The sequence below is a fragment of the Notolepis coatsorum genome, assembly GCF_963971535.1.
Source record: "Notolepis coatsorum genome assembly, chromosome: 17".
In the NCBI taxonomy this organism is placed as follows: domain Eukaryota; kingdom Metazoa; phylum Chordata; class Actinopteri; order Aulopiformes; family Paralepididae; genus Notolepis; species Notolepis coatsorum.
The window spans coordinates 79,183,939-79,200,544 of record NC_140181.1 but is presented as its reverse complement, the minus strand read 5'-3'; the positions used below and the strand labels follow the sequence as shown (position 1 = coordinate 79,200,544).

At 43.9% G+C, this 16,606-nt stretch overlaps 1 protein-coding gene across 2 annotated transcripts in view; it reads right to left on the bottom strand.

Annotated features, from left to right (window-relative positions):
* prkar2aa (protein kinase, cAMP-dependent, regulatory, type II, alpha A) overlaps nt 1-12,033 on the bottom strand; it is a 215,420-nt gene extending 203,387 nt beyond the window's left edge. The window contains exons 1-2 of one of the 2 annotated variants that reach the window (XM_084333758.1): nt 11,335-12,033; nt 8,293-8,588 (exon numbers count right to left, since the gene is read on the bottom strand). In XM_084333758.1, coding sequence (XP_084189884.1) covers nt 8,293-8,545 — 253 coding nt within the window. In that variant the 5' untranslated portion in view covers nt 8,546-8,588; nt 11,335-12,033. The remainder of the gene's footprint in view (nt 1-8,292; nt 8,589-11,334) is intronic. The other variant, XM_084333759.1, reaches the window with a different exon arrangement.
* Nucleotides 12,034-16,606: the final 4,573 nt, after the last annotated feature.

Sequence of the window (16,606 nt, the reverse complement as noted above, 5' to 3'; positions counted from 1 at the left end):
TGACGACAAAGTTGTTTAAATAAGGGGAGAAAAGTAGCTAAAACCGGAAGTCAGCCGGAAGTGCCTACTTTCAGGTTGTGCAAGTGGAGAATTAATATGACTCAACTGTGCTTTATTTCGTACGTTACTGGAATTATGTTGGGGTTTTGAGTTAAACTAATATTGCTTCTGTGTAATAGCTAAAGCCACAGAGATCTTAAAAATCTATTTGTTGATCATCATTATTGCAGACCCACGTGGGTGCTGCTGTTCATCGTCATCAGAGCTCGGTTTGAGTAGAAGCTGCATTGGAGGTAGAATTGTATCATTGTGTCAATGATTCGGAGTATCACCAAGGTTTATTGGTTCTTTCATAAACAGCCAGTGCCTCCCTAACCGCTGAGCTCACATCACTTAACCCATTTAGACCTAAAACAATGCATTATATAGCCTGTATACACACAAATGTGTTTCCCGGATTAAGTTCTACCTTTATTAATCCGCTTGGGGAAATTTGTCCTCTGCATTTGACCCATCCTAACTATTTTGGAGCAGTGGGCAGCCACCATAGTGCGTCGCCTCGGGGACCAACTCCAGTTGTGATGCCAGTACCTTGGTCAAGGGCGATGGCAGGAAGCCTAGCATGCATGTCTTTATGGTGTGGGAGAAAACCAGAGTACCCAGAGGAAACCCACACAAGCACGGGGAGAACATGTAAACTCCACATAGAAAGGCCCCCCTGCTGGGGTTTGAACCCAGGACCGTCTTGCTGTGAGGCAACAGTGCTAACGACTGTGTCACCGCGCCGCACCACATGTGTGACGGTCACATCTCCTCCAATCAGCTGCTCCACACTTTTCCCGTTTTTTTTATGAAAAAATAAACCTACAGTACACGATAACAAAAGAGTAGTAACATCATGATTTGGTTAGAATTAGTACCAGACTGAAAGACTACATTTGGGTCCAAGGGTGAAAAGGGTGCAAGAAAGGACTCTGACAATGCAGGGTTAAACACACTTTCCAAGCCATAAACATTTACAGAGATGATGAGTCAATCAGGGCTATAATTTTGATACCATGTTACTGATGTGTTGGCCATGTGTTGTTGGTACAGAGGTCCAGATAATAACACAAGAGACCAGACAGAAGCATGTGATGTCTCCATACAGGCCTGTGTTTTCCCATACTGTGCACCATCGGGAAATCAATCTCTCCAGAGGCAGGGCATGCTGGGTAGGCTAATTCAATGTCATGGATGTCATGTGTGTGAAAGTCTCCCCTCCCCGACCCCTAGAGTCAGTTCACCATCTTTCGGTTTTAACTCTCATGCGGAGTGAAGAACGCTGACTGACCGACCGACCCCCTCAAGATGCAGCCCAATCTCGCTTCTCACAGGAAAAAAGGTACAATGTGTACGTATTACAAATAAGTACAAATACGACATGTTCAAAAAAAAATACGTTTAACATTTTCAGAAAACGCTTCAGTTCCCCTGCTGGGGAAGGAACCCGGGACGCTCACATGGGAGGCAAGTAGGGGTGGAACGGTACGCATTCGAACCGTGTACCGAACAATACACACATGCCCCGAACCGTGGAGGTCGTACCGAACGGTACGCATTCGGGGCATGTGTGTATTGTTCGGTTATATAACGTTACGTTAGCTACAAGCTAACTAACTTTAGCCGCGAGCTAACTAATGTTAGCCGCAAGCTAACCGTGGAAACGCTCACAGAGAAGTGACTCACTCCATGACACCAGTTCGATTAGTGGGGAAGGGGGGCATATTGACGAGTTAATACTTTGACAAATGTTGCCTATATTTTTCAGTCAGTTCGGTCTTTGTGTGCCAAACATTATTAAAGGTGAACCTTTTTTTTTTACCAAATAAATGAGAAGCATGTTTAAATCAGCAATGCCTCCCCTCTTGCTGTACCAAAATATCTCCTAGCTAACCATCACTGTCAAAATAATGTGCCTGATGTCAAATGGCCTCATTCTTTCAGTTTTTGCATGACTACGTCCTTGAGAATAACTGAAAAGTTGGATTAGTTTTAGGCTATATATCTTATGATGTATGGTATTTTTGGAGTGTTACATTAAAAAAAACTAAAAAAAACAACGTATACCGAACCGAAAACCATAAACCAAAAACGTGATACGAACCGAACTGTCGATTTTGTGAACCGTTCCACCCCTAGAGGCAAGTGTCTTCACCCCAAGACCAACGAGACACACGTTTCGGATAGCCTCGCCCAAACCCTAACCCTAAATTAAGCATAACCGTTAAAACAACCACCACCATCATAGTATTGCTGTGTTTGTATCAGGGTGGGTGGGTGGCTTAGACTCCCGGGTTTGACTCCTGGTCGTGGTGATTTGTTTTGATTATGTACCTTTTTTTCCATGTGGTCGATTAGTAGGCCTACTTTATTTATGTTTTCTGATGAGACTGTGTTGTGAGATGAGAATCTACAAATTCATGTCGTCACCGAGATGGGATTTGAACTGGTGTGAAAACAAAAGTCATAGCACATCTGCTGGTTCGCACAAGTGCAAATGTGCCCACTCTCTTTTACACACATACACACCCACACACCCACATGCACGCACAAATGCAGCTGGGGTGACTGGTGTTTGACAGCAGCCAGAAACACACCGTGTTGTGTGAGTGATGAAGCGGAGATCCCCCAACTGGAATCTCAGAGGGTGACGATACACAGCAGGCGATATTTCTTCTTTAAACTGGAGGCCAACATTGACTTCAGGCTGCTGGGGTGGGGCTTTGTAAATGGAACAAAGCGGAGAGAATACGTACTGTTACATAGGAAGAAAATACCCTCTCTTTACGTTTGATTATTATTTGTGATTCTCTGTATATCTCAGTTCATTCTTTACGTGCACTGGGGTATGTCGCTTTAAAAAGCAGTGTGTGTGACGTCACTCATCCTCCAAGGTAGCCCCATCGCATGTAGCCATGTGATTGGCTACTCAACCCACCTGGGACCGATAAAGAAGGCGGAAACTGCATTTGAAAAATGCACTGGCGGTAGTTTGTGTGACTCAAAGAGAGAAGCCTGTGTTGGACAGTTTGGACGAACTTTATGGATGAAAGAAGTTCTTGGAAACAAGTCTGTTGTTTGGACCACTGTCCTAAAATCCTACATAAGTAGCGCTTACGGTCATTAGTTAAGCGTTGCGGGACTGTGGATGATGAATAGGCGGAGTGTAGGGGTGGACGGTATAAACGGTATGAATTTGCGCTACGGTATGGATTTTGATTATACCTTCATACCTTGTGACCGGTAGACTAGAGCAGCTAGTCACAGCAGTAGCCAGTAGCAATGACGTTAACGTTACTTGACGATTCACTCAACGTTTGCAGTGGTCGTTGCATATTGTTTAATTGTACAACAATTGAGTTTTTCTCCACTTGCTCACGGACCTTGTCATATAGTTTGGGCATTTCAATTTGGCTAAGGAGGCTGAGAGGAGACTTGCTTTAGCGCAGCAACGGGCTAACGTTAGCCATTTTAAGATAAATTAATATACCGCGATATATACCGTTACCATCTATTAGGCTTGGGCGGTATGACGGTATTACGGTATACCAGTGTATTTCGAAATCCCGTCGGTATGATTTTCAATACCGTGACGTCACAGACTGTGCGCCAAATCACAGATGCGTTTCCTTCTATTACACTGACAGAGTTATATAACAGAGATGGCATTGATTGTAGTGCACAGCACGCGCCAGCAGAGGGCAGGGCAGTCTGTCTTTCCCTCTCTCAGTCAGAGCTCAGCTGAGCAGGTGACGCAACGCGCGTGTTCCTTTGGGTCTTTCATCTCGCGTGTGTGTTAATCTGCATGACAAATAAAGACTTATTCTTCTATAGAATGCGGTTATGGACCAATGGCAGTCCGTTTATTAAGGTTGAATGGATGGACCATGGGTCCACTAACTTCCAGACATTGGATGATTGAGGAATCGGGAAACGGAGCGTTTTTCTAACGTTTTGAAATGGATTTGTGCATGAGTGGACTCGGGACACATTGTTTGGGTACCGGTAAGTAAGTTATGTTATATGGTTAAGCGATTGGAAGATGAACGTACGAGATATGAATGCTGGGAGTGTATGTTTGTGTGTGCGCGTATTGGCTTTGGGATTCACTACAGGGGTTTAACAGCTTTAGCTGGGTTTTGATTATCACTTAATAAATGCAGAATAAATTTTATGCGTCTGTATGTGTAGTTGTGTACTACTGTTGTGAGTTTGTGAGTCACATTGCTCTAACTTCAGCCTCCGTTATACGTTATTTGTTCCGTATGACTCGTTTCATATCTGTGTGTCTCGAATGTGCACGCTGATTTGTTTACTTTGGCAACACGGGTCGCTAAGGAATTTAGGTTTGAGGTTGAAGAAAGTGCACTTTTAGGTTGAAAGAATGGCCCTAATGTCAACGTGTTTCAATATAAGCGTTATGTATGGTTATAATGAGTATATTGTTAACTTTGCTCCCCCCCCCCCCCCGCGCTGATGAAAATGAAAGTCATACCGTCATAATATCATACCGGGGTATTATGTCAGCAAGGTATGACGGTATGAAAAAAATTATACCGCCCAAGCCTACCGTCTATGCTTCATATTATACCGTGATATAAATTTTAGACCATACCATCCAGCCCTAGCGGAGTGACTGGATGTGGGACGACACTCTCAGCTGTGTGCCACAGGACTTCTCCATAGGTAGTTAATTAACGCTACGCAAAAGGGACACTGTGGGGTAGGGCTGGGCAATTAATCGAAAAAGATTCACGATCTCGATTCATAGACCTATGCAATCTCATTTCTAAGTTATGACGATTATTTTTTTATAAATATTTTTTTTTATTATTCTTATTTTTTTTACTTTTTACTTTATAAATGATTTTATTGAAAAAAATAAGAATCGTGAGAGAATCATGATCTCAATTCTTAGAGAAAAACCGTGATTCTTCACATTATAGCAAGAATCGCCCAGCCCTACTGTGGGGCATCCTGGTGGCTCACCTTGATGCCACAGTTTAAATCACAATGTCCTGGGTTCGAATCAGGCCCAGGACACTTGTTGCATGTCATCCTCCGTCTTTCTCTACCCTGCTTTCCTGTCGCTCACTGTCCTATCCCAATAAAGCAGAAATGCCCTAAAAACATATATTTAAAAAAACAAATAAAGGGACAGTGTACAATTACAATATCACAACACCAGGAGCACCCCCCCCCCCCCCCCCCCCCATGCCACTGATGAGTCGTAACCCCCAGTGCACTATTGTTTTCTTTCCATCTTTCACTCCTCTGCCGGGAGGAGCCGGAATCAAACCAGGAACCTTCTGATTACCAGACAACTGCTCTACCTCCTGAGCCACAGAGGGCAGTGGGTGTGAATTGATACTCAGCTTTTCTTCCACATTCATTCAGAACATTATTTACATTAATGTCCGGTGACAAACTAATGGTCATCAAGAGTCTGTTAACTGTAAGATAATGGATGAGATCAGGACTCTATCAGTAGCATCTTAAAAGGTTAGGACTTGTCAGCAGTAGCAGTATCGGTGCACCCTGAAACTAAAGTATTTAAAAATAAATAATAAATCTGCCCGGCTCAATCTGTTTATTTATACCATGGTACATACATTATATATATTATAATACCGAGAGGGGGGGGGGGGGGCTGTACATACTTTATTATTATTATTATCAATAGCTATATGTCTCACCTGTACAGCAGATCAGACCCTTTATATTATTTTCATATTTTATATTGTTCTTCATCATCCACTGCACCTTTTATTCTTATATTTAAGCCAATCTTTTGTGTTCTTTTTTTTTGTTTGTTTTTTTGTTTATCTTTTTACTTTTTATATACATTTATTATTTGAACGGCTTAAGGCTATATCTGTACTTGATGTTTGTTTGCTGTTGTTTGCATATTTGAAATAAACATCAATTAATCTATTTATATTACCCTGCCTGTACCTCTGCCTGTACCTCCCCTCCCCTGTGCTGCTATGACCCCTGCATTTCCCCAAGGGATTAATAATAAAGATACATCTTATCTTATCTAATAAAAAAGTACAAATATTGCCCGGCGTATATCATTGGACCCCACGAGATAGGCTCAAGATAGAACGCCCAAGATAAGCCTGTACATCATAGCCTATCTGCTCATTGAGAAAACACAGACCCTCCATTCACAAGGTAAAAGCCGCCGGCTCCACAGCACGGCACACTATGATCTGATCTGAGGTCACATTGCTCTCAGACGATCTCAGCTGAGCTGAAGAGTGGCTTACATCTATGATCTGATCCGAGGTCACATTGCTCTCAGCTGAGCTGAAGAGTGGCTTACATTTTCTGCCTTAATATATTATATATATATATTTTTAATGATAAATAAGTAAGAAGCTGTGTTCTGTAATAAAAGCAATTCTCCCAGTAAATACTGGGTAGATCAAATGGGTTAGGTTTGCAGTCAAAACATCAATGTAATGTATTTATTGATTCAGAGCATCTTTATGCAGCAAGGGCTGATCATCTTTCAGATTAATTCAAGGAGTTCAATTTCTGTCAAATCCAAATACTGAAAGACTATATAGGCATACAAAGGTTTTCCAATCTAACCTATTAACAAATTGTTGAGAATGAATGCTGGATCTTTAGCAAATATGCTACAATTTCTTTTTTTTAACTTTTTTTTGCTCTGCCTTGTTACCACCTACACTCCAACATTTTGGGAAACACACTTATTTGCCATCTTCCTCTGCCCAGATAGGCTAGCTGTTCCCTACCGTTTCCAGTCCTTGTGCGCTAGGCTAGCATGCACCTGGACCTCTATCTGGGGCGCGTGATTTTTTCCCGTAGCCGCAGTTTGCGAAGACGCTCTCTGATTGGCTAGCCCGCGTACAGCGAAGACCCTCTCCGATTGGTTTAGCTCCGAAAAGTCTCTTCCGCCTTGTCCATATATATTCTCTGCTTCGAAGTGGTTATGCTTTGGCCCTCTTTCGAAGTGGGTTATGCTTAGAGTTATGGTTAGGGCCCCTAAGCTCTAAGCATAACCCACTTCAAAAGAGGGCCAAAGCATAACCACTTCGAAGCAGAGAATATATATGTACAAGGCGGACATTTCTATCCCAGAGCCCTTCGGAGCTAAACCAATCAGAGGGTCTTCGCTGTACGCGGACTAGCCAATCAGAGAGCGTCTTCGCAAACTGTGGCTACGGAAAAAAAATCACGCATCTGGGGCTACTGGACACACAGATGGAACTGATATCAATCTTCTTGTCTGACTGAGATGGCAACTAAGTGAATCTCTTGGCCAACTATTACTGAAACATAGCCTTAGGCTCGAACCAACCTCTGACAAGCAAGGAGGCCGCTAGAAATAGACAGCATCTCCTCATCGGTATGAATCCTTAAATGCACCCTTACTCCTTGTTCAAAGGTAGCTCACGTATGATTCTCTCATTAATATATCACTCAGCAGCTAAAACAAAATGAAAAGGAAATACTGCAGTCATAATTATTAGTTGGCCCAGTTATCTGCTTTGTACTTTCACTTGGACAACTTGGGAGTTTCAGGTGATATATTGAAGGACCAATGGTCGTTTCAATGTGTCACTAGTCTGAGATATATTCAAAGTATCCATCCAACAGATGTAATGGGAAATATACAGGACAACAACCTCCTCACGACACCCCTTGTGTCTAATTCAACCAAACATCTGTGATGGGTGGTGCCTAGTCAACAACCCCAATGACATGCATGCAACCTTTCATATAACATCTAAGCCAGTCAAAGCCAGACATCTACATAGTCCACCCTAGTTTCGAGGCATAAAGCAAGACGCTCTTAAAAATGTAAATCCACTGAATTAGTATGCATGTAGACTAGGCAGGAGTAAGTTAGGAGATGACGACAATGGAGGAGGCCTAGAGATCGGATGAGCGGCAGATGCAGCCTGCACAACTTCCACTGTTTGCTAAATGCGTTTTCTCAGCATAAGTCAAATAAGTGCATATGCAAATATGACAGGCATCACATCCATTGAAGAATCTCTCCCTCTCTCCTCACTACAGAAGCGGAGGTAGCAGTGTCTCACAGGGAAGATCAGCAGCAAGGCTGCAGGCCTGGGCATCACACACGTCTCTCTTTCTCCCTCTCTCACACAATATCCACACTCCTATCTCTCCTAATCCCTCCATCTCTCTTTCGCACACATACAAACACACAACAGAACACAATCACAGACTTGACTCTAGTCATCAACTTACGCTCAAAGTCAGAATCATCGTCATCATCGTCGTCGTCGTCCTCGCCATTGGACTCCGTCTGCATCGGCTCCCCGTCAAACACCACCCCTTTGCCGAACTTGATGCCACTAGCCCCATCCTGATTTTTGGTGTCCCGCAAACGGGTGAAGTACTGTACAGCGAAATCCACCAGGTCCGCCGGCCGTTGCCGGAGCACCTCGACGGTGTAGCCCTGAAGCAGCTCTGTCAACCCCACCGGAATCTCGATACTCATGGTTGTGTGTGACTTGGTGGCGGCGATGGCGATTGCTATCTATCTAGAGGGAGAGGAAGAAGAGATTATTTAAAATTCTCAGGTCGGAGTATTGGATCATAATTTTGTTTTGACTACTGCTGGGTCGTAATGTTTTTATGGGCAGCCTAACATGGGATTTGGCCCACAGATTAGGACATCTGTGCCAGTACATTGTGTGCATGTGTGTGTGATGACAGAAGTACTAGGCAGCTGGATTGTGTGTGTGTGTGTGTGTGTGTGTGTGTGTGTGTGTGTGTGTGTGTGTGTGTGTGTGTGTGTGTGTGTGTGTGTGTGTGTGTGTGTGATGACAGAAGTACTAGGCAGCTGGATTGTGTGTGCGTGTGTGTGATGACAGAAGTACTAGGCAGCTGGATTGTGTGTGTATGATGACAGCAGTATTAGGCAGCTGGATTGTGTGTGGGTGTGTGTGTGTGTGTGTGTGTGTGTGTGTGTGTGTGTGTGTGTGTGTGTGTGTGTGTTGACAGAAGTACTAGGCTGCTGGATTGTGTGTGTGTGATGATGACAGAAGTACTAGGCAGCTGGATTGTGTGTGTGTGTGTGTGTGTGCGTGTGTGCGTGTTGACAGAAGTACTAGGCAGATGGATTGTGTGTGTGTGTGTGTGCGTGTGTGTGTGATGACAGAAGTACTAGGCAGCTGGATTGTGTGTGTGTGTGTGTGTGTGTGTGTGTGTGTGTGTGTGTGTGTGTGTGATGACAGAGGTACTAGGCAGCTGGATTGTATGTGTGATGACTGATGACAGAAGTACTAGGCAGCTGGATTGTGTGTGTGGTGTGTGTGTGTGTGTGTGTGTGTGTGTGTGACGTGTGTGTGTTGACAGAAGTACTAGGCAGCTGGATTGTGTGTGTGTGTGTGTGTGTGTGTGTGTGTGTGTGTGTGTGTGTGTGTGTGTGTGTGTGTGTGTGTGTGTGTGTGATGACAGAGGTACTAGGCAGCTGGATTGTGTGCGTGTGTGTGTGATGACAGAAGTACTAGGCAGCTGGATTGTGTGCGTGTGTGTGTGATGACAGAAGTACTAGGCAGCTGGATTGTGTGCGTGTGTGTGTGATGACAGAAGTACTAGGCAGCTGGATTGTGTGTGTGTGATGACAGAAGTACTAGGCAGTTGGATTGTGTGTGTGATGACAGAAGTACTAGGCAGTTGGATTGTGTGTGTGATGACAGAAGTACTAGGCAGCTGGATTGTGTGCGTGTGTGTGTGATGACAGAAGTACTAGGCAGCTGGATTGTGTGTGTGTGATGACAGAAGTACTAGGCAGTTGGATTGTGTGTGTGATGACAGAAGTACTAGGCAGTTGGATTGTGTGTGTGATGACAGAAGTACTAGGCAGTTGGATTGTGTGTGTGATGACAGAAGTACTAGGCAGTTGGATTGTGTGTGTGATGACAGAAGTACTAGGCAGCTGGATTGTGTGTGTGTGATGACAGAAGTACTAGGCAGCTGGATTGTGTGTGTGTGATGACAGAAGTACTAGGCAGCTGGATTGTGTGTGTGATGATGACAGAAGTACTAGGCAGTTGGATTGTGTGTGTGTGATGACAGAAGTACTAGGCAGTTGGATTGTGTGTGTGATGACAGAAGTACTAGGCAGCTGGATTGTGTGTGTGATGACAGAAGTACTAGGCAGCTGGATTGGAGGGGTGACAGTAGAGCTAGACACAGAAATGGCCATTACTCCATTACTTACAGATGGCAAGTTACCCGTTAGCTAAGTGTCACCACTACACCTTGTAGCTTGTGTGACATTGTCATGAATGGGAGTCTAGTGTATCTGTCGTTGGGTTATGGAACACGAAGTTCTCATGGTTACACCCGTCTGTCTGAATAGATATGGGCTTACAGTTAACTATATGGACACCCCCCCCCCCCCACCCAACCCCTCCAATGTGCAGTTTCTTCCCCTTCTAATGTATATTCTTTTTATGATCTCTTTTTCTTACACAGTACTGTATATTTGTATGTCTTGTATGTCATAAATGTCTTGATGAAACAAGACGAAAGTCTTTTTCTGGTCTGCATCCTCTTAGCAGTTGTTTGTATTGAGCCGTACTGTATTGTTTACTTTGTACCCATTCTGCAATCTGTTAATAACGTTTTCAATCAATCAATCAAACAAACAGAAAGATAGCCCGTGTGACCGTAAATGTAGCTAATTGTCAGTGAGGTTAGGTCAAAGTATGTCTAAAGAGAAGTCTGTTCATTATATATATATGTAACATTTTGTATCAAGTAGTTTCGTTGTTGCCGCCGTCTTTAGTGATTCCCCCGTTCGATGCTGCGTCTCCTCACTATAGACTGTCTCTGGTTAGGTAACGGACGGTACTAGGTGGTGAGTAACGTCAACTGAGCTGTCAACTTCACTTGGGCGGGTAGCCGGCTAGGTAGCTAGCTAAGAAGAATCTAACACCAACCACTTATAATGCAGAATTAGCAAGCTGCTGTTACAGCAACTCGCTTGCCTTACTGTGTGCTGCTATCCGAGTCAGAGACTATCGGTTTGACAACCTGACCTAGTGTTAGCAGCTAGCTAACAACACGAAATGACTGCAACCAAAATGTGGTAGAACACCAATGCAATGCCAGTGGCTCACTTTGCTACATTACACGGGGCATTTGGGTTAGCTGTCTTTATAGCTAGCGAGCCTCCTTCTAATAGACATGTATGACACGGGGGAGCTAGATAAACGTCGCTATGCAAGTAAAGCTAGTACCGGTATAAGCTAGCTAGCGTGTGTCAGTGTCACTTACGTGCGAATCCGTCTCCCGGCTGAACCAACGTGAGCCAGTCCCCTCCTGCTCGGTGTCTCTTCCCGGTCCTCGTTGTTATTATTATTTCGCCTCTTATTTTTTTAATCCGTCTCCTTGCCAGTGTAGCGACTGTATTCCTCCAGCATAGAAGACGCGGCTTATCCAATATAAAAAAAAAACGAACGCCGGCTAACGTTACTACCGTAGTTGTATTTATTTTAAGCTAGCCAGCCAGCTGTACAGCGACGCTGGCTAAACTCAGTGAAGAAGCACGAGACTCCTCTCCGCTGTTGCCTCAACCGTCAGAGCGACGTCCACGCGCCCAGGAGGGAGGGAGGGAGGGAGGCGCTTGTGACGACGTCCACGCGCCCAGGAGGGAGGGGCTTGTGACGACGTCCACGCGCCCAGGAGGGAGGGACTTAGTGGGGCGCGAGCCGACTAGCTACAGTAGCTACTAGCTGACGAGCTAACTACTCGTTAGCAACACACCTCTAGGCTTTCTGTCTGCAGCTGCTGCCTGGTGACTGAACGGTCGGTAACCGATATAAATCTGTTAGTGTTAGCGTTATCTTGAACCCTAATTACCAAGTGGCATCGCACAACTATTCTAGCAGTGGGATAATTTATAATGTAACGGGGATCAACTAAATTAATAGAAATCCGTTGTTGCTGCCTCTAAAAAAGAGGCACTCAGTTGGTTGCTCCAGACCAGACGCACACACGCACGAGCAGGAGGGTAGGTTCACGGCATGGTCACTTGGAGCGACCGTGTACCTGACATTGATTGACAGGCTACTCCACCAATCTGATAGACCTATGACATGCTCGAGCCAATCGGGAACTCTTGTGGCCGTGGAGGCGGGATTTAAAAAAAAGTAGCTTAAGCAAAGGGCCACACCCACCCAAGTGATTCCTGTCATGAAGGACAGAAGAAAGTGAGCTACAAGTGTAAACTGTAATTCCAATTCTGATCAGCTAGCAGGGATCTGTGAATGGCATAACAGCACAGAGAAGATGAAACATTTTTGCCCAAGACACTAGCTTCTAGGTAGCAGGTAAATGTGTTCTTAAAAAAAATGCATCAATGTTGATATTTGTGCTTTCATGGAAATTATACCCATGCAGAGTGAAGGGCATAGAGCAATGATCCCTATAAACTGGAAACGGCACCCTCACAAACCCATGAATTGGGTCACTCCTAACCTATTTATTTGACTATAGATAAACTACATTATATTCTCTGATGTTTCTCTTAGCCATTTCCATAGGGCATATCATGCAAAAACAAACAACATACACAGACATGTCCATTTGACACATCAATATGAACATGAGCGAGTATGTAATGTTGATTTTATGTAAATGCTCCGGGTCTAGCTTTTTCATTTTTATATTGGTTAGAGTGGATACAAATCTGAGGGGTTATTGTATAGTCTTGTTGTGGGCCTACTCTCAGAAACCATTATAATCAGTGATGTAGTCAAATCAAATATGAGTCCATTACTGGACACCTTTTCTTTTTAATAATTGGATTATTTTCAAAAAGAAAAACATATATATATATACATCATTCATTTAATTAATATAATATGATATAATATTATTAAGATCAGTTAAAAAAGATGTGTAAACTCTTATTACCTCTGTGGCTATAAAACCGCTTAAGTATTCCCTCTTTTACAACTTAATTTCCCAGGGGGGCTGAATAGTTTCATTATTTCACATCTATTATGACTCACATGGAAACAAGGTTGTGACCTGAATTTCCTTTTCCTTTAATAAGCCTGTGATGGGAGTAAGAGCAACAAAAGCAGAAGACTGAAGATTGGACCTCTGCATTACCTCCTTCCTTCCTTCCTTCCTTCCTTCCTTCCTTCCTTCCTTCCTTCCTTCCTTCCTTCCTTCCTTCCTTCCTTCCTTCCTTCCTTCCTTCCTTCCTTCCTTCCTTCCTTCCTTCCTTCCTGATTGATTGATTGATTGAAAACTTTATTAACAGATTGCAGAATGGGTACAGTACAGTACAGCTCAATACATACAATTGTTAAGGGGAGGCAGACCAGAGAAAGACTTTCGTCTTGTTTACATCAGGGTCCCCCATTTTCAATTCATCATAACATATATGACACACACGACATACAGATAGACAGTACTGCTACATCTATACATTTATGACATACCAGATTTGCAAATACAGTACTGTTTGTGATACAAAAAGAGTCCAGAAAAGAGAGTACATTTGACGTAGAAACTGTACATTGGAGGAGGTTGGGTAGGTGGGGTGGGGTTGGGTGGGTGGGGGGGGGGCCTTCCTTCCTTCCTTCCTTCCTTCCTTCCTTCCTTCCTTCCTTCCTTCCTTCCTTCCTTCCTTCCTTCCTTCACTAATTACTTGTATCAAGTTTACAGAAAGATTCTGTGGAAATGTTCATTAAGTATTCTAACATATCAGATCTTATCTCTTCCTTCCATCCATTGTTCTTTAATTCCTACAGTCCTTCCGCCCTTCTTTCAGAAATAACTAACATGATATGGCTGAATATCTTGCCATTCATTCGAATGAATATCCATGCTAACTTTCATCGAACCACAGTCTGCAGGTTACGTTAAAAGTCCCCTCAAAGACAGAACTTGTGAGATAATTAATTAAAGACAGTCCTATTTCTATAGTATTATTCCTTCCTAGGTGAACTTCGCTGGGACGGATGGGAGGAATTCACCTGTTGAGACTAAGGACTCTGCGCCAGTATCCAATCAGTCAGTGACATCACACATTTCTTTATCCCCCTGGCTTAAGGGTGACCACTCACTGACCACGTAACAATCCACCTGGCCTGGCTTCACTTGCTCAGCATCCAGTGGGGATCTTATCGCACGTATTCGAAGTATTCAATCACATTTGGATCATAAACAGATACATTTTTTGCTCCTACACACATTTCCAATGCGTACAGTACAAATATACAATTTGTGTAAAATATACAAGAAGAGGCCTGTTACCCAACTCCCACCTTCCACACCCCATAATAATAACATGAATAATAATAATGATAATAATAATTGTCACCATTTTTATAAAATGGACTAGAATCTCCATAGATTCCATGGCACACCCCCTAAAGGGTTTGAGATCAGTTTAACCCCTAAAGTCTTGATGAAAGCGATGGTCAAAGGGTGGCAGGCGAGTTAATCCAGATCCAGCATTATCCTATTATGAGTGGCCTGCTAAATACCAACCCAGACCACAATAGACTAATACACTCTACTGTGTCTTGTTGCACTCCTTCACCTCTCAGTCACTGTGGTGAAGCCGTTGCCATGGACACAGTGAACCTGGCTTTAATTCCTCAAACTGGTTTCTGATTGGCTTAGATCCCTGCCTCCAACTGGCAAGGAATCCAACAGGTCTTTAGTCTCCCTCTGCTGGGGGGTGAGGGGAGAAATAGAAGATTGTAGCTACCTCATTTTACCCCATCTCTACACACTGGAGGGCTGGAGTCAATCCACCTTCAACTGGATTAGCCTAATTCAATACGTGGACAAAAACAACACGTTGTTTGCTAATCTTAGTAGAGCATTCATTCTTTATATGGCTGGATATGACAACATTTTCACGACGAAAAGGAAACAAAAGAACACTTTTTTTCTATGATCGGATTAGAGGTGAAATCGGGTGAATTGTGTGTGGGTGCCTTTTTGCCCACATGGGATTGCTTTATGCTTCGCCTGACCAACTGTCACAAAGGCTAAATCAAACCAGGCACACACACAAAAAACATGATTTTTAAAGGAACACGCAAACGTTATGGGAAATTAGTTTACCGTCTTCTCCAGAGTCAGACAAGAAGATAGATACCAATTTCCTCTCTGTGCGTTCAGTAGAAAGCTATCCGGCTGCAAGCTAACCTAGCTTAGCACAAACAAATGGAAGCGGATACGGACCACTAGCCTAGCTTAAAACTCCGGGAGAGGTGTTTTTTTTGCCAACAGCTAGGCTAGCTGGTCCGTATACACTTCCATTCATTTGTGCTAAACTAGGCTAGCTTGCAGCCGGATAGCTTTCTACTGAACGCACAGAGAGGAAATTAGTATCTATCTTCTTGTCTGACTCTGGAGAAGATGGGAAACTCATTTCCCATAACGTTGGCGTGTTCCTTTAACCCTTCGTGGCAGATGCCCATATTAATCACATTTCTATGAATAAGAGCACTGATGGAGAATCACTGCTCAGGTCACATGACCATATATACACCTGACTATGACTAATGAGCCAATCTGGTCTCTGATCAGCACTCCTACTGCTGCTTGATAAATACAGCTGTAACTGAGGGGTACAATTCCCTGACTGTATTACTAGATATGATACTTACTACCACTACCTTTGTACTTAATATTCGGCCACCCAGTACACGGCATAAATATATTATGATGAACACTGTCACGTAGATGAAACGGATCCAACACAAATGTACGAATTAGAAATAGGTCTTTATTTCTACACAGCGATGGTGTGTAGAGCAAGCACTTAATCAAATCACATTTATGAATAGGAATTAGTATGCACTTTTATGGCAAGAGTATTCGTCGGTATATCAATAGAGAATGTCCAATCTCTGAAGGCGCAGGTGGTACATATACGACCTGGAATAGTTAAGGGAATAACAGCAATGGTACTTTAATGATTATAGACTGGATACACTAGGGGGGGGTTAATCCGGTCGCTTGTAAGCCGACAGGAGTAGGAAGGGGGGGGGGGTAGAGTCCGACTGCCTCATCCGGCCAAGGGTATCCCAGGTGAACCCACTGTAGTGCCGTTCAATGCGCCGGCGATCCTTGGACCACAGATGAAAGCAGGTGGACTCTTTGTGGGCCGGCGTCCTCCGGTCCACGGAGGAGAGACGTGAAGCGACCTCGTCTTGCAGAGCGTCTCCTCACCTTGCGTCCTCTCCAGGGGGGGGGGGGTTCCAACACACGGCAGTGTCGGGGGTCTTTATCCATGGAATAATCAACGTATACAAAGCATAATCCGTGCCTGGGAAGGCGGGCTGTCGTCGGTAGAATAATCCGGTATACAGGTCCACTCGCTCGTCGGCTCTGGGGCTCCTCGGGTGCAGCTTCACGTGGGGTCAACCACCCTGGATGAGCAGCCAGTTCTCTGCCCGAAACGATGGGGTACTGACTACGGTAGTATTCTCACCGCACGAAGCACTATATATTAACAGACTATTATTAGCTTAATAGACTACGTCCAACTCGACGATATAGTGCCAAATATGAC